General features: G+C 32.7%; 1 protein-coding gene across 1 annotated transcript; it reads left to right on the top strand.

The window, feature by feature from the left end:
- Positions 1-1,607: 1,607 nt before the first annotated feature.
- LOC120072833 lies at positions 1,608-3,854 on the top strand. Its single transcript, XM_039025349.1, has 3 exons — positions 1,608-1,932; positions 3,084-3,302; positions 3,406-3,854. The coding sequence occupies exons 1-3, from the start codon at positions 1,741-1,743 to the stop codon at positions 3,613-3,615; spliced, it is 621 nt and encodes a 206-aa protein (XP_038881277.1). The 5' UTR covers positions 1,608-1,740; the 3' UTR covers positions 3,616-3,854.
- Positions 3,855-19,528: the final 15,674 nt, after the last annotated feature.

Genomic DNA, 19,528 nt, shown 5'->3' with positions numbered 1-19,528 from the left:
TCAGGAAATGGTGTTGTTCTAGTTGGTCGAGATTCATGATTTTTCATCTATGATATTGCTATTGCATGAGCATATCCGAGACACGAAATGTAGAAAAATATTTTATCTAACATATTGATCTCAAATCTTGGAGCCTCAAGTGTATCCATTCACAATGAGCTTTAGGAAGAATAATATTTTCCTAATGATCATATTTTTATGGCATCCAGGTACATTTCAGCATCAAACACTCATGACAAATAATTATTATCATTAATGTTAAAGGTTATGAATTCTAATTTTGTAAGATTTTTCATGGTAACACTATCACGAAACATTTTATTTATATTAAAAATTTAATATATATATATATATATAAAACATGCAAAACAACAATTAATTTATTAATCATAACGAATAGGAGAAAATGATATACCTTTAGGACCTACCTTTATCATAGGAAATAACGGGAGCTTCTGCTAATAAAGTGTTGTAAAATTGAGAAGAAAAATGGGCACGACGAAAATACGAATATCGAGAAAATATAATATTAAATTAAATATAACATAATATATAAATAAAAAATTAAAGAACAAAAGATGAGAAATTAGAGAAAAATGAAAATTATGAAATTTTTCTTTTTAAATTTCTCTCCAAAAAGTCTCTTCAAAATTCAGCAATATATATTTTTCTTAAATTCACCAATTGCCACTATTTATAGCCAATGTGACAAATATGAGGTGGAAGTACATGGATACTAAAAGTCAGTAATTGTATGGCATATGGACAACATGTATAAACACATATGGGGTTAGTGGGAGAATGTCATTAAGCATTGAAAATCTATTTTATAATATATATTATATATATCAAATTTGGAGCCTAAAAAATTAAAGATCAAATTGAGAAGAGAATATTGAATGTGTTTTTTAGTTAATGATTTGAGGATGATTTTGAAGAGACTTTATGCCAACTATCGTGTGACAAGCTCACTTTTCTATAGGAAAAATACATCTTTGGTTTTTTGGATCTAGTTTCTATTTAGTCCCTAAATTTTAAAGTGTTATACATTTAGTCCCTAAGTTTTAAGTTTGGTTTCAACTTAATCCCTAATTTCAAAATACTACAATTTTACCCTTTACATTTGAGTTTCACTTCAATTTGGTCTCTATATTTCAGGATTTACACTTTTAACCTTGATTTTTACTAAATATACATTTTCCACCTTTAAAATTAATTTATGTAAATAAATTAAAAATTATTAAAATAATTATAATGAATTAAGTTTCATTATTTTTATCACTTTTAAATTTAAATTTAAAATTTTACTTCACAACTATTTTAATTAATTAATAGAAATTGACGTCAATGATTGAAAATGTGTATTTAGTAGAAAAAATGATGTTAAAAATATAAAATCTTAAAACCCAAAGACCAAATTGAAACAAAACTCAGAAAAAATTGTAATATTTTGAAATTTAGAGACTAAATTGAAACCAAACGCAAAATTTTAAAATTAAATATATAACATTTTAAAATCTAGGAAATTAATAAAAGCTAATCCAAAACCTAAGGAGGAAGGAGATATTATTACCTTTCTTATATTTCATTAGTTTAATACCATAAAGTTATCCCTTACGACGCAATGCATTCCCCGAAACCCCGAGGCCAAAGGCTAGCGCTCGTGTTTCTTCTCTGACTCTGCCCATCACATTTGAAAGCGCAGAGGCCGTGGGTTATTGGCCGGGAGATGCTAAAACAATGCTTCAGGTTCTCAATCTAAGACCCCCAACTCCGATTCTGGCCTTATCGACCTCGATTTCCGGTGACCTAACTTGCTCCGCCCTCCTATTACTTCGCCCTCGTAATGCAACACACAATTGGGCGCTTTTACAGTCCAACCTCAAGTGCAACGGCAGATTCTCTTGCCTTTTCCCCGATAATCGAAGAGAGGTGCTGCGTTTTTCTTTTCTTTGTTTCTTTCAACCTTCAACTGATTAGAATTTGTAGCTTGTTCTCTTTTTATGTTGTGTTCGTTGTCAATAACCTAGTTAATTTTCTGAGATTGATATTTCCGGCTGGATTTTCTTTACTTTTTCGAGGAAATATAAATGGGTGGCGAAACTTTATGCCGTGGATTTGCCTTCTGTGGCTTACTTTTTGGGGGAAATTTGAGAAACATATGGAAGGGAAACTGAGGGGTTGGGTAATTACTTCAGAGCTAGGATGGGAGATAGGGATAATATGGAGTTGAAGCTTAATACCCTAGTTACCTTATTCCATAACAGACATAAAGTGGATGAGAATTGGATAGCTTTGCTTGGTATTGCTAGCTATTTGTACATTTATTAGAAAATTTTATTGCATACTAATCATCCTGTACTTGAGTTCTTTAACTTAGAAGACTATAAATTTGAGCTTTTGTATGAAGAAGCCTGGAAGCTTTATTGTCAAAGTTGCATATACTTCTATTTTTAATACAATAGGGTTGGAGAATTTGAAGCACAGACCTCTTAGTTGCTAGCACATCAGTTGAGTTATACTTGCTTCGGCGATTGCATGTGCTCTGTTGATGCTGGCTTTCCAACTGTATCTGACTGCTTTCGTTAATTAAATTTCATCCTACGAGGGAAAAAAAACTTAAAAGAGTCCACCAATCTAATAGACTGGCTGCTGAAAAATTGAAGTGTGAATTGTTCTACTCCTGTTTGAGAGAGGACTTCAACTTTTTTCTGTCTGTTTCAATTATTTTTTGGAAGCATTCTTCTATCCCATCTTTTTTCATCCATGGGAATCAGAAAATGACTAACATTTATCCTTGGTAGTTGTACTTACCCTGTTACTTATTTCCCTTTTCCCCAGGGCAGTGTCATTATTGTTAGATATGCACATCCATCCCTTGGCTTTCCTCCCAAAAGAAGAAAAAATAGAGAATTGACTTTATGTTGTTTAATTTTGTGTGATCCAATATGCACCTAATTTGCTCCATATACAAACTTGCCGTGCATTCTTCTTTATTATTGTGCCCAACACAACAAAGTGTGTTATGGAATTGGAACAAAAGAAAATCTGGCTTAAATTTACCTTGACTTTGTTGATAGCAGGAACAGGCAAGGAAGGCATTAGAAAGTGCACTTGGGGGAAAGAAAAATGAATTTGAGAAATGGAATAATGAAATAAAGAAAAGAGAGGAGATGGGTGGCGGTGGCAGTGGTGGACGAGGAGGTTGGTTTGGATCGGGCAGATGGTTTGGTTGGTCTGATGACCAATTCTGGCCAGAAGCACAACAGACTAGTCTTGCTGTTTTAGGTATAATTGTCATGGTAAGTATTTTCCTTCACCCATCATAGATTCTGCATATATTGTTTTGGAATGCAATCTAACCATCTAATCTCTCATTTCACTGCTGCAAATTTTCAATAAAAGTATCTCATAGTTGCAAAAGGCGAACTGTTGCTTGCTGTTGTTTTCAACCCACTGCTGTATGCTTTGCGAGGAACAAGAAATGGATTGACTTTTGTTACTTCAAAAATTTTGAGGAACACCTCTGCTAGTAATTATGCTGAGGTTGAAGATATTTCAAACAAAGAAGTCTCTGCCAAAGAGAGAGTTGCAAAGAAATGGGGGAGCGATTGATCTTTAATCCCATTTACTTTTGACCTTCATGTTTCAACTATTCAAAAATAGGTTGCTATGTAATTTTTTGGAAAATGTTTGGCTCCTAGAATTAGTTTTTTCCTTTTTATGTGAGTTGTTTTCTTTCGTTTTAAAGAATAGCTTCCTTTTAAACTGGATGCTTGTGTTCCCTTCTTCAACAGAAACCTCCCCCAAACTAAAAGAGTAAATATTGAATTGCATAATTACTCTTTAAACCTTGTTATATTTGTCATTTTTATAAACATACACGACACACGTAGTTTCATTGTTAGCGACTTTTGAGATACTAGGTAATGTCTTATCTACTAAAATATGTTATCAAATTGACACATGATCCAAGATTTAGCCAAGAAAGATCATTTCTCATTACCATACATGAATGTACTCCCCCTCATAGAAACATCACTTGAGAGATCTCTGAGTCGTTGCATTCTACTGTTGTGCACTAGTTTTTCAAAGTTTGTGGTAGGTATTGCCTTTGTAAATAAGTCCGACAGGCTATCTTTCGAATAAATTTGTTGTACAGTGATGTCATTTTCGTCAAGATCATGAGTGTAGAAAAACTTTGGTAAAATATGTTTTGTTCTAACTCTTTTAATATATCTTCACTTGATTTGGGATATGCATGTTGTATTGTCTTTGTATGATATCGTTGGAAAATTTTTACTAGAAGACAAACCACATGTTCTATGAATATACTGAGTAATTGATTTTAATCATATACTTTCTCGACTAGCCACGTGAATTGCAAGAATTCCAGCATGATTTGAGGAGGTGGTTGTTATGGTTTGTTTCACCAATAATCATGATATAGTAGTTCTTTCACATGTGAACAAATAACCTATTTAAGATCTAGTTTTGTATGGATCAGATAAATATCCAGAATCTACATAAAACAAACTCATATCGATCGTTTCTCGAAGATAACAAAATATATGCTTAACTCCATTTCAATGTCTTTTTGTTGGAGAGGAACTGTATCTAGCTAATAAATTTATTAAAAACACAATATCTGATCTTGTATTATTAGAAAGATACATATGTATACCAATTACACTAAGATATGGTACTTCAAGATCAAATAGTTATTCATTATTATCTCCAGGTCGAAATATGTCTTTCTTCACATCTAGTGAACGAACTTCCATTGGAATGTTCGATGGATGTGTTTTATCCATATAAAATCTTTTCAAAACTTTTCCTGTATAAGTTGACTAATGAACAAATATCCCATCTGTTAAATGATCAATTTGCAAGTCAAGGCAAAATTTTATTTTTTCGATATCTTTCATCTCAATTCTTTCTTAAGATATTTTATTGTCTTTGAAAACTCTTCAGGAGTCTTTATTATATTTAAGTCGGCAACATATATAGTTATAATAACAATCCTGATTGTGATTTCTTTATACCGATCTCTGTAACTTTATTGAATACGATTCCTGAGAATTTGATTTATATGTTTCAAGTACCTTAAATCCTTTTGGGATTCTCATATAAATATCAATATCAAGAGATCTATATGAATATATTATGACTACATTCATAAGATGCATATCCAAACTTTCATACACAGTCAGACCAATTAAATATCTTAGTATAATTGCATCCACCACCGGAGAATATGTCTCTTTATAATCAATACCAAGTTTTTATGAAAAGCCTTCTGCAACTAGTCTTTCTTTATATCTTGTGATCTCATTATTTTCATTTCTTTTCCTCACAAATACTCATTCGTATCTCACAGGTTTGACACCTTCTTGTGTTCGGAATATTGGTAAAAAAATCTAACGTTTTGAAAGTGAGTTTAATTCTACCCCGATTGCTTTTCTCCATTGAAGTCAATCTTTTCTATGTCAACATTTTTCAATAGATTTTGGTTCAGAATCCTCATTTTTAGATATAATATATGTTGGGGTTGATGCCCTAGATCTCGTGGGTCTTGTAGTTTGTAATTGTAATGTAAAAATAATTTATTTATTTTATAAAATATGAGCTATTTTATTCGACATTAAGTAGCATTAACCCACAAAACCAATAAACTAGCATCCAAGGTTATTTTCTGTAACTTAAACATGTATGTAGAGACATACAGGTGAATCGTGTTTAAGTGATAACCTAAATGGTCTGTAGTAAATGGATAAGACTAGGTACCTTATTCTGGTGACACTATGAATACACCCGCTTTGTAGATGTTACAATTATTGTAAAGTTCTACAAAGGATTTGATTATGATCATTCATTAAAGACATGTGAGCAAGGGTATTCTATACAAAAGGATTTGCATGAGACCGGACCATGAAATGAATAGTTTCATTAAATAATGTCGTTAATAGTAGAGACTTACATTTCACCACGATTGTTAGGTTTTATGCTCTAAAACTTGTAGATAGTAAATGTTATTAATTGGCCGTCATCAATAAAGAGTTATAGATGTTAAACCAAGTTATTGCTTGCATTGTTGTCTAATTTGTCTTAATAACCTTAAATCCAATAAACTAACATCCAAGGTGTCCTATGAGTCTTGAATTGTAATGTGGAGACTATAAGAATCAATGTTCAAGATATAACATAAAAGGTTTATAGTATAGGCACAAGGTTGAGTACCTTATCATGGTAATACTATGAATATGACTCACTTTGTATTTGATACAAACGTAATGATCCAGCGCGTTCGTGTAGGTGACACTCGAGTGGAGGTGTCCTATGAAAAATTTGCAGAGGACTAGACCGTGAAATAGTAACTACTAGATGTAACACCGTTGACTAGTTTGGTTCTTATTTCAATAGGATGACCTAGGCGACTTTGTCTCAATCCTGAGTATATTATGAACTCTTGTTCACAAGGGATTGTCCTTTGAATTTCATGGGTGAGGGCAGCTAGATCGCCGACTCAATATGCCTACCATTTTGGGGACAAGACTGAGTGGGGAGTTGGGAACATAATAAAACAAGACAGAATTCCCTCTATCCCTCCTTCAGGATAAGTAGATGAACGTTCCTTTAAGTGGTATCTCCGGAATTTGAATAAAGAGCCTTATCCTCTCATTGGCCTGAGAGGGTTTCTATTTATTGGTTGGACCATAAATAGGTTGTTCATTAGAGGAGCACTGATACTTAAAGAGTCAGAGATAACCTAAGGATAAAATGGTAATTTGACCTAGTTGAAGTTGCAAACACTCCTGAAGGACAACTTGCTGGTCCTGGTCTATATCCATGGACATAGAAGTATATATGTAGTGAGAAGAGTGCAGTTGTGGGTCTTTAGTGGAGTGTACTCACAATTAATAAATATTAATTAACTTAGTTAATGAGTTTAACCAATTAATCTCATATCATTAGAGCTTCTGATCTACAGGTCCACCAGGTCCCCTCTAAGCTCACTAGAGGATACTTAAGAGGGATAATTTGAATTGTTCAACTTAATTTGAGGAAACTATATACTAATGTGATTAATATATAATTGGAAAATAATATTTGAATAAGATTTAAATTAATTAATTCAAGTAAATTAGATTCACAAATAATTATTAATAGAGAGGTTTTGCACATATACATGAGATGTATATGATAATTAAATGTATACATTAAATTAGGTTTAATATATAAGTAATTATTTAATTATTGTGCAAATCAAAATTAAATAAGTGTTATTTAATTGGACTAATTAATTGAATAAGTGATTTAATTAAATGAGCTAATTAATTAAATAAATTCTATTTAATTAATTATATAAAATGAAAATATATTAGAAAAGATGCTTCACCCTTTTCTATATAAAGACCTCCTTATGACCATTTGAGGATGTACTAAATACACAATTTTCATTGTAGAGAAACTCTGCCAATACACAACTCCTTGATGTTATTGTGTAGAATTTTCTCTAAGTCATAAATCCTCATTACACTCCAAAACCTTATTCTCCTTTCTCTCTTCCAATAGTTGGATACCACCTATCCCTCTATTGGAACCCCAGAGAAAAACGAGGTAACTCTTGTGGTAATGTTCGAGATTGTTCAAGGACGTTGTTCGTGATCAAGACCGTTTGGAGATCCGTTTGTTGGAACATTGGAGAGGATTGTTCGTGGCACTTGGGGAATCTACAAAAGTATGAACCGTTCTAATCATTTCCCCAATAGCATGCTAGTTTATGTGTTTATTCTATTCCATCTAGTATAACAATTTTGTTTATTGTAAAAATCAAATCGTGGGATGCAAGGCGATCTCACACGAGAACATTTTTCCTGTGGGATTCGATCCTTTCAATTGATGTCAGAGTCAATTCCTTGCATCCACATTCTTTATATTTTTCGAAATAAAATCGTTTAGAGGTGGGTTTTTATATTCTGCATTATCGAATGTTTGGATGGTTGGTTTGCAAAATTAGATGTTTTTTTATCTTGGCACTAGATTACTTTTTAATTTGATTAAATTGTAAGGGCCCATCATATTTTTTTGGGTGTTTTAATTCATGCTTCAAATCTGTAAATCCGTGTTGATCGATAAAACAGTGATTGCTGAAGAGATCGGGAAGAAATGGAAGTTTTCGGGGGCAAGTTTAGAGCTCAAATGAGGAATATTGAAACAATCTGCCACACAGCGTCGCAATGCTATAAAGCAGAGGCGTTGGGCTACAGTCGCAATGTTGCAACGTTGTCGATAGTGTTGCAACGCTCCGAAGATGGATGGACTCAATGCGGTACGGGCAGATGTCTCAGATGTTGTTCTTTTAACCTAATTTCCTCTTTTGTAATTTTATTTTATATTAATTAATTAAATTAATATAATAGTTATATTAATTTAGTCAATTAATTTTGCATTAGGGTGTTATAAATCGGTTCAGTTTTTGCTGCTTAATTTAGTTATGCATTGGATGGATGTTTTAAATTGTTTTTTGAATTCATATTACATATCATATGTCATAAAGATTAAAAAATACTCACCTTAGGATAAACATGTACATGTATCATGATTAAATATAAAGGGTTATATTTTATAGATGCATGATTAAATTAGCATGCTCATGCATTATAATATAGAGTTATGTTAGTGATGTATGATTAACCTAAGCATGTCCATGCATCATACTATATATTAAAATTGTCCTAATAAATAGTGGAATGATGTATGTGAATGCTTGAAGTTTTTATAGATTTAAATAATTAATTAATTTATAAAGAGTTATAGTATTAATGAAATTGATTAAAATCTATAACCTAGATTGCATGCAAACATAGGTCCATTTTTTTAAATGGTTTAAAATTGACTTATGTTATTTTTAATGAGATTAGGAATAGGTTAATCTTTTTAATTTGTTTTAATAGGATTAAAATGAATTTCAACAAAAAATAAATTTATAAAATAACTGCTCATAAGGGACCTTTGTCTAAGGAAGGTTCTGTCTAAGAGTGGATATTTAAGCTGGCGGAAACTGAACATCTCCACCTAGGAACCGACCTGAAAGGTGAATTGGGCAAATATTTTATAAGCATGCAATAAATGATTGATTTTATTAAAAGGTTTAATAAATGAAATCAACTATTGTTTAAATTTTTCAATATAAATATTATATTAAGCAAATTTAAAGGACTTAGAAAAGTCATTAGCCAGGGTTTTAACTAAGTATAATAAAATTCTAATACAATATTAGAAAACTTTAGTGGGAAGAAGTTGGTATATATGATATATCAAACTTCAGCTCCCACATCCCCAAGAGTTCACACCGTGAGATTCATGCTCAGTTTCGTATCGCCATGGGAGCAGCCTCCCCTTGGAGAGTATTTACATGGGTCAATAACAAGGTGAATGGGGAAAGTATACCATGTCAACGTATCCCACAATCTCCACCATTAGGTTGCACTGTGAGATTCCTATGGTCCACCTGCATGTCATCCTAAAGCGACCATCCTTTCAGAGGCCTCATCATAGAGGTCGAAACAATGCAAACTCCAGCAATAGATAAAGTTTCTTAGGTTAATCTTCAACAGTTCTTTCCCTTTGGTAACCTGTTGAAGCGTACCTCTGAGATCCAAAAATGGGAGGACCACACTTACGAGATGAATTAAGTAGTTAATGAATCCTTAACCGAAACAACGATAGCTAAAAACTATAGGAATGAGAGTTATTATGGTATTATTGATTGGCTGAGAATGTCTGAATTCAAGGGAGAAGTAGCTGATCACCCTTTGGTGGCTATTGCTCTAAACCTCTGAAGTATCATTGCCAAAAAAAAAAAAAAAAAAAAAAAAAAAAAAAAAAATTGAAATCAATAGTTTAATTAGGGTTCTATGATTGCATGCGTTTTTGCTAAATTGACTGGATAATTATGTAATGGGTTATGACAAAGATAACTAATAAGGTCAATTGATTGTTATATGTTTTAGCAGGTCTTCCACAATCATATCTTTGCTTAAAAATAAGAAATTAATCCATGAAATCTATGCGACATGGAAATCTAACTTGAATATGATTCTGGTTATTAATGATCTGTGATTTGTCTTGACGAAGGAATGCCCTCAAATTCCCGCTCGAAATGCATCTCAAGTGTTGAAGGATGCTTATGACCATTTGATGAATGCCAATGATAAGCCCCGAGTCTACATCTTGGCAAATCTGTCTGACATTCTTACCAAGAAGCATGAGGCTATAATGACTACACGTCAGATCATGGAGTCCCTCCAGGAGATGTCTGGACAACTGTTCCCTCGAATCCGACACGAGGCCCTCAAGTACATTTATAATGTGCGCATGAAAGAGAGCCAATCAATGAGAGAATATGCTCTTGATTTAATGGTCCATTTCAATGTCGCTGAAATGAATGGTGCGGACATAAACGAGCAGAGTCAGTTGCTCTTTATTTTAGAATCTCTTTAAAAAAGTTTTCTTCAGTTCCACAGCAATGCGGTAATGAACAAAATATAATACAATCTGGTTACCCTTCTAATCGAGTTACAGACTTTTTAGTCTCTTATGAAAGTTTTACCAGTAGAAGGAGAGGCAAATGTTGTCCATTCTAAAAAGTTCTATAAGGGTTCATCCTCTATAACTAAGTCGTTCCTTCGACTTCTGGTACTAAGAAGATCTAGAAAACGAAATGAGGGAAGAAGAAGGATCCTGCTACTGGCAAAGGCAAGGGAAAAGCTAAGATTAACAAGGGAAAATGCTTCCACTGTAATGTGGATGGTTATTGGAAACACAATTGCCTCAATTGCCTTGCTAAGAAGAAAAAAAGAAGGAAGGTAAATATGATTTACTAGTCTTGGAAACTTGTTTAGTGGCAAATGACCATGATGCCTAGATACTTGATTCAGAAGTCACTAATCATGTTTATTCTTCTTTATAGGGAATTAGTTCCTTTCAGCAGCTAGAAGATGGTGAAATGACGCTCAAGGTTGGAATGGAAGATGCCATTTTAGCTCGTATAGTGGGAGCTGTTAAGTTGTATTTTGGAAATAGATTTTTGTTTTTGGAAAACTTATACATTGTTCCCAAGATGAAGAGGAACCTTGTTTCTATTTCTTGTTTAATTGAACAATAATACTCATATTCTTTTAGTAAAATGAAGTGTTCATTATGAAAAATGGTGTGATTATTTATTTACACTAGAAGACAACTTATATGTGTTAAGACCAACTAAATCAAAAGCTGTTTTAAATCTTGAAATGTTTAAAATTGCTAATACTCAAACTAAAAGGCAAAGAATTTCTCCAAGTAACAATGATACATACCTTTGGCATTTGAGATTAGGCCAGATGAATCTCGATAAGATCGGGATTGGTAAAGAATGAACTTTTAAGCAAGTTAGAAAATGATTCATACCCTCCATGTCAATCCTGTCTCGAAGGAAAAATGACTAAAAGACCTTTTAGGGAAAAGGTTATACAGTCAAAGAGCCCTTAGAGCTCATACATTTTGATCTATGTAGTCCGATGATTGTAAATTCTAGAGGAGGGTACGAATGCTTCATTTTTTTTATAGATGATTATTTGAGGTATGGTTACTTATACCTAATGAAACATAAGTCTAAAGCTTTTGAAAATTTCAAAGAGTATAAGATTGAAGATGAAAACCTATTAGTTAAAACAATTAAAACACTTCGTCTGATCGGGGTGGATAGTACATGGATTTTGAATTCCAGGACTATTTGATAGAACATGGAATTCAATCCCAACTCTCAGTGCCTGGTACACCTCGACAAAATGGTGTATTAGAAAGGAGAAATAGACCGTTATTAGATATGGTCCATTCTATGATGAGCTATGATCAATTGTCTTACTCGTTTCAAGGGCATATAGTAGAGACTATAGTTCACATCTTGAACAATGTTCCCTCAAAAAGTGTTTCTAAAACACCTTTTGAGTTATGGAGGGGGCGTAAGCCAAGTTTACGTTACTTCAGAATCTAAAGTTGTTCTGCACATGTGTTAATGACAAATCCTAAGAAGTTGAAACATTGTTCAAGATTGTGCCAATTTGTTGGTTACCCTAAGGAAATGAGAGGTGGTTTGTTCTATGGCCCTCAAGAAAATAAAGTGTCTGTATTAAAAAAAAAATGCTACATTTTAAGAGGAAGATCACATGAGAGATCATAAACCATGTAGCAAAATAGTATTAAGTGAAGCTACTGAAGAATCAACTAGGGTTGTTGATACAACTGGTCCTTTCTCAAGAGTTAATGAAGAAGCCAACACTACAAGTTAGTCTCATCTTTCTCAATCATTGAGAGTGCCTCGATGCAGTGGAAGGGTTGTGATACAACTTGACTGTTACTTGGGTTTAACTAAAACTTAGGTTGTCATACCAGGTGATGGTGTTAAGGATCCATTGTCCTATAAACAGGCAATGAATGACATAAACAAGGACCAATGGGTCAAAGTATGGACCTTGAAATGGAGTCTATATACTCCGATTCAGTATGGGAGCTTGTAGATCTACCTGAAGGGGTTAAACCCATAGGGTGTTAATGGATCTATAAAAGAAAGAGAGATATAGCTGGAAAGATATAGACCTTCAAAGTTAGACTTGTAGCAAACGGTTAAACCTGGAGAGAATGGGTTGACTATGAGAAAACTTTTTCCCCTGTTGTTATGCTTAAGTCTATAAGAATTCTCTCGTCTAATATGGCAAATGAATGTCAAGACTGCTTTTTTTGAATGACAATCTTGAGGAAAATATCTTTATGTCTCAACCCGAGGGGTTCATAGCCCAAGGTCAGGAGCAAAAAGTTTGCAAGCTGAATCGATCCATTTATGGGTTGAAACAAGCATCTAGAACTTGGAACATTAGATTTGATACAACGATAAAATCTTTTGGTCTTGATCAAAATGTAGATGAACCTTGTATCTACAAGAAAATCATCAACGATAAAGTAGCTTTTCTAATACTTTATGTGGATGATATCCTACTAATTGGGAATGATGTAGGGTACCTTACTGACATTAAGGAATGGTTGGTAACCCATTTTCAAATGAAAGATTTAAGAGAGGCACGATATGTACTTAGGATCTAAATCATTAGGGATCACAAGAATTGAACCCTAGCTCTATCTCAACAACTTATATCGACACAATGTTGACTTGATATTCGATGCAGAACTCTAAGAAGGGTTTGTTACCTTTCAGGCACAAGGTTCATTTGTCTAAGGAACAGTGTCCTAAGACACCTCAAGAAGTTAAGGATATGAAATGTATTCCCTATGCCTCAGCTGTGGGCAGTTAAATGTATGTTCTGCTCTACACTAGGAGACATTTATTATGCAGTGGGAATTTTTAGTAGGTATCAGTCCAATCCAAGGTTAGACCACTGGATAGTGGTTAAGAAGATCCTTGTATCTTAGCAGAATAAGGGACTACAAGCTAGTGTATGGAGCTAAGAATTTGATCCTTACAGGATACACCGACTCTGATTTCCAAACTGACAAGGATTTTAGAAAATCCACGTTAGGATTAGTGTTTACCCTAAACAGGTAGCTATAGTATGGCGTAGTATCAAGCAAGGATGCACGATAGATTCCACTATAGAAGCTACGTATGTAAGTACTTGTGAAGCAACAAAGGAAGCAATTTGGCTAAGGAAGTTCCTGAGTGATCTGGAAGTGGTTCCAAACATGAACTTGCCCATACCTTATACTATGACAACAGTTAGGTAGTAGTAAACTCTAAAGAACCTCGTAGTCATAAACCTTACTAGATTCTCTAATAAGGGAGATTGTGCAAAGAGAAGATGTGATTATCACAAAGATTTCCTCAGAGCACAACATTGTTGATCTATTTATGAAGGCTCTCTCGGCTAAAGTGTTTGAGGGTCATCTAGAGAATCTAGGTCTATGGGAGATATACATTGTATAATCTAGGAAAAGTAGGAGATGTATAGTGGGTATATGGATGCCCTAGTTTATTGTATTTAGCATTATCCTGCCTTTTGGATTGTGTACAACCCATTTACTAGAGTTTTAGCTCAAGTGAGAGTTTGTTGGGTTTTATGCACTAAAACTTGTAGATAGTAAATGTTATTAATTGACCGTCATTAATAAAGAGTTATAGATGTTAAACCAATAAATGTTATTGCTTGCATTGTTGTCTATTTTTTCTTAATAACCATAAATCCAATAAACTAACATCAAAGGTTGTCTTATGAATCTTAAACTGTATATGGAGACATACAAGGATCAATGTTCAAGAGTTAGCCTAAAGGATCTATAATATAGGGATAATGTTGGGTTTCTTATCCTGGTAATACTATGGATACGACCCACTTTGTATCTGATACAAACGTAATGATCCAACGTGTTCATGTAGGTGTCACGCGAGTGAGGGGATCCTATGCAATGAGTTTGCATAAGACTGGACTGCGAAATAGTAATCACTAGATGTAACATCGTTGACTAGTTTGGTTCCTATTTCAATAGGATGACCTAGGCGACTTAGTCTCAATCTTGAGTATATTATGAACTCTTGGTTACGAGGGATTGTCATTTGATTTGCATAGGGGAGGGTGGCCAGATCCCCGACTCAATGCTTGCCATTTTGGAGACAAAATCAAGTGGGGAGCTGGGATCATAATAATACAATATGGAATTTACTCCTTCCCTCCTTGAGGGTAAGCAGATGTGTGTTCTCTTAAGTCGTGTCTTTGGGACTTGAACAAAAGGCTCTACCTTCTCATTGACTTGAGAGTGGTTTCTATTTATTGGTTGGACCATAAACAGGTTGTTCAATAGAGGATCACTAATACTCTATGAAGCACAGACACAGATACGGCTACACGATACGGATACGATCGGATACAACAATTCTTCAATTTTTAAAAAACTAAGATACGGATACATCTAAGGATGCATCATTTTTTTATATATATATATATTTCTAAAAAACGAGGATACTGATATGTTGAAGATACATTTTCTTTTTTTTAAAAAAATCTAGGATGTAGATAAATTGAGCATACAAGTTAATAACAATAGCACAAAATAGAATACAAACACTGAAATACAATACAAAATAAGTAACATCTAAGATGTTGAAGTAAAATAATTAATAAAATGCAATAGAAAGTGACTCATATTGCAAAGAAGAAGAAGAAGAAAATTAGAGGGAGAAATATGAAGATAAACAAAGAACTTCTTCATTGAATTGTTGAAGATGTCCAAATGGTTTATATTTTGGTGGACTTTGTGGGGACTCAAATGTGAAGATGGAGATTAGATGATTCTAGTCTAGGGTTTGGTCCGTTATTTATTTATTTTCGTTTTAGTTTTGGACTCGAGTAGTAAGCTTTTTAAATAGGTTACCTAGTTTTAGATTGGGAAAGATTAGATGAGTTTCTTGTCTTTTTTCTTTTAAAAAAGTACGCGTAGAAATAGATACATCAAATCGCATGTCAGATATGTATCTGGGAAGTATCTAGAAGTATCGACATCCGATACGTGTCTGATACTGATTCTTTGCCTCATATGAAGTATCTGTGCTTCATAGGTACTTAAAGAGTCAGAGGTATCCCAAGGATAAAATGGTAATTTGACCTATTGGAGTTGCGAACACTCGTGATAGACTAACTTGCTGGCATTGGTCTATATTCTTGGACACAAAGATATATCTGTAGTGAGAAGAGTGCAACTGTGGATCTTTAGTGGAATGTAGTCACGGTTAACGAATATTGATTAACTTGGTTAATGAGTTTAACCAATTAATTGCACATCGTTGGAGCTTCTGATCTACAGGTCCACCAAGTTCCTTCGTTAGCTCACTAGAGGATACTTAAGAGGGATAATTTGAATTGTTCAAATTAATTTGAGGAAACTATATATTAATGTGATTAATATATAATTAATTATGGATATGATATATAATCAAAAGGTAATATTTGAATAAGATTCAAATTAATTAATTCAAGTGAATTAGATACACAAAGAATTAATTAATAGAGAGGTTTTGCATATATACATGGGATGTATGTGATAATTAAATGTATACATTAAATTGGGTTTAATGTATAAGTAATTATTTAATTATTGTGCAAATAAAAATCAAATAAGTGTTATTTAATTGTGCAAATTAAATAAGTATCATTTAATTGGGCTAGTTAAATGAATAAGTGTTATTTAATTAAATGGACTAATTTATTAAATAAATGTTATTTAATTAATTATAGAAAAGAAAAATATATTGGAAAATATGCTTGGCTCTTCTCTATATAAAGACATCCCCATGATCTTTTGGGAATGTATTGAATACATAATTCTCATTGCAAAGAAACTTTGACAATACACAACTCCTTAGTATTATTGTGCAGAATTTTCTCTAAGCTATAAATCCTCTCTACCTCCAAAACCTTATTCTTCTCTCTCTCTCCCAATAATTGGATATCACTTATCTCTCTATTGGAATCCTAGAGAAAAATGAAGTAACTCCCGTGGTAGTGTTCGAGATTGCTCAAGGAGTTGTTCGTGATCAAGACCATTTGGAGATCTGTTCGTTGGAACCTTGCAGAGGATTGTTCATGGCATTTGAGGAATCTATAAAGGTAAGAACCGTTCTAATCCTTTCCCCAATAGCATGCTAGTTTATGTGTTTATTTTATTCCGTCTAGTATAATGATTTTGTTTATTGTAAAAATCAACGGGATGCAAGGCAATCTCACATGAGAACGATTTCGCTGCGAGATTCAATCCCTTCAAGGATGACCATAGGCGACATGACATGAATCCTTAGTGAGTTGTGAACTCCTGCCTCTGAAGGTAGTATTTTGATTTACATGGGTGAGAGTGGCCAGATCGCCGATTCAAATTACCTACAATTTTTGGGATTCGTCTGATTGAGAAGTTGGGAACACAACTACAAAAGACGAGATTCACTCATTCCTTAATGTTAGGGTAAGTAGATAAATTACTCCCTTAAGTTCTAATTATGGGACTTGAACAATGTAGCGCCACACTCTCTCCTGGCCAAGAGGGCTTTGGTCATAGTTGAACAATGACTTATTGTTCATTTGAAGGATCAGTGGTACTTAAGGAGTTGATGTAACTATAGGGGCAAAGCAATAATTTTAATCCAACTGTACTTTCGGGTAATTTATGAAAGGTCATCGTGCTGTTGACTGGTTATATCCAATGGACATAGAAATATATATGTAGTGCGAAAAGTGCATCTGTTAATCTTTAGTGGAGTGGTCGACTATTAATGAATGTTGAGTAATTTAATTAAAAGAGTTTAATTAATTATTCAAGTACCATTAGAGCTTCAATCTAGAGGTCCATAAGGTCTTCTCTATAGCTCAACTGGGATTATTGAAAATTAATTTTGGATTAATTTGAATTGTTCAAATTAATTGAGGTCATTCAAATTAATTATATGTGATATAATTAATATAAAGTATTTGATACATTATAATATAAAATTTATTATGGGAAGAATTAAATATGATTCAAATACTAATTATATGGATGAGATTCATATAAATTAAATTAAATATAAATTTGATTTATATTAAATACCATAATTGATTGAGAGAATTTAAACTATAAATTATATTGTATTTGATACAATATAAAAACTATAGATGATGTATTATTTTGGATATAACATATAGGTTAATATATAATATATGATAAGTTTGTTATTATATATATATATAACTTCTATTAAATTAAATTTTGAATTTAATTAAGGAGGCCCCTATTTTCTCTCATGATCAATTTTGTAGTAAAGAGGAGTTTTATGATTTGCTTCTTCGTCTTCTTTACATAAGTTTGTCACAAAAGGTTTGTGTATTTTTTTTCCCCAGAAGCATTCTCCCATTAAAAACATATTCTTCTCTTCTAAATCTTCATCCCTCTCCCAAAATCAATAAAGCCCACAACTCCTGTTAATTCTCAACCCCTAAGGAGGATACAGAAGGCTCATTTGTGGTAGTGTCCACATTGGGGTTTGATTGTGTTCGAGATTCCAAGAGAAGGATTCGTGACCGGATTGAGGAGGATTATCATGAAGAATTCATTCTTCAAAGATTAGTATGATCTAAACCCTAATCTCTCCATTCTCTATTTAATTCAAAAGCATATTGTAAAATTCCTGTAAAATGCATAATGTGTTTCTCTGTAATTATAATTCTGTGAAATTGAAATTGGTACACGAGGTTTTTTGTCCCAATTTTAATTTTTTCCATAATTAAAATTCGTTTAATGGTGGGTTGCATTATTGTATTGCGTTTCAAGTTGATGAATATATGGTTTTGTAATTATGGATGTTTTAGGATTGGACTGTGTAGAATTATGTTTCAGGATTGGACTATGTAGAATTTACTGCTTTATTTTATAAATTGGTTTGTAAGGGCTCATTGTTTTGGGAATTAATATGCAATCAAGTTTGTATATTTATTGTTCGTGTAATTCGTGGCTTTTCCAATGACTTTCTGGAGAAAACGAGGCCCAAATCGGAGCAAATTTGATGGAGATAGCGACTGTACAACAATGTTGCAACGCTGCGAAGAGGCAGACAGAAGGATTTTTTTTGTAACGTTACAATGCTAGGTCACAACATTGCAACACTAGGAGACGAAAAAATGATGCGGTTCAGTTTGTGGTTCGGCTAGTTTGCAGTTTGGTTCTTGTTTTGGTCCGGTTCAGCAGCCTTTTTTTGTAGTAGTTAGTTTTCTAATTAATTAAATTACTATAAATGTTATATTAATTCAATTAATTGTTTTGGAGTCCAATCCCGGTCCATATATTGTTCTTTAAATTATGCATTTGATGTATAGTTTATTTTTATTTAATATATTTCATAATGTATGTCATATAAAAAATCTCACCATAGGTTATGCATTTAATCATGCATCATCAATGTTATAATATAGTTGCATGATTTAATTTTATAACATGCTCATGCATCATATAATATAAATGTTATAATATATGTTTGCATGCATTAATGACATTATCATGCATCATTATATTATAATTTTTATAATATATAGTTAGCATGTCTCGATGAATGTCATTATAAATTTCATTACTTTATTATATAAATGTTATGTATGTTCAGTAATGAAATGGGAATTGCATGAAGCATGCCATTACTTTAGGTAATTTTATAATTGTTATAATTTTTCCTAAGTATGATATCAAATGCAACTAATGGTTTTAATTTGTTTTATTTATTTTATAATCGTTATAATTAAATGAAATTAGAAATTAAAATCAATAATACAGAGTTGTATGCAAACTTAGGTTAAAATCATTTTTCAAAATAGTTTAAAATATGATTCACATAAACCTAAGTTCACATTATTTCTAATATGATTAGAAATTAATTTAAACTTTTTAATCAGTTGAATAGAATTAAATTGGTTTTAATAAAATATTAAAATTTTAGCAAATATATCTATAAGGGATCTTTGTCTAA

The sequence above is a fragment of the Benincasa hispida genome, chromosome 3, assembly GCF_009727055.1.
Source record: "Benincasa hispida cultivar B227 chromosome 3, ASM972705v1, whole genome shotgun sequence".
Lineage (NCBI taxonomy): Eukaryota > Viridiplantae > Streptophyta > Magnoliopsida > Cucurbitales > Cucurbitaceae > Benincasa > Benincasa hispida.
The sequence above is the reverse complement of the archived record's forward strand: the minus strand, read 5'-3'. Positions and strand labels throughout refer to the sequence as shown.

What these genes read in the sequence shown, in the direction of transcription:
- LOC120072833 (XM_039025349.1), top strand. Translation starts at nt 1,741, where the DNA reads ATGCTTCAGGTTCTCAATCTAAGACCCCCAACTCCGATTCTGGCCTTA. An exon ending in TCCCCGATAATCGAAGAGAG is followed by an intron (nt 1,933 to 3,083) that starts GTGCTGCGTTTT and finishes TGTTGATAGCAG; the next exon opens with GAACAGGCAAGGAAGGCATT. An exon ending in TTTTAGGTATAATTGTCATG is followed by an intron (nt 3,303 to 3,405) that starts GTAAGTATTTTC and finishes TTTCAATAAAAG; the next exon opens with TATCTCATAGTTGCAAAAGG.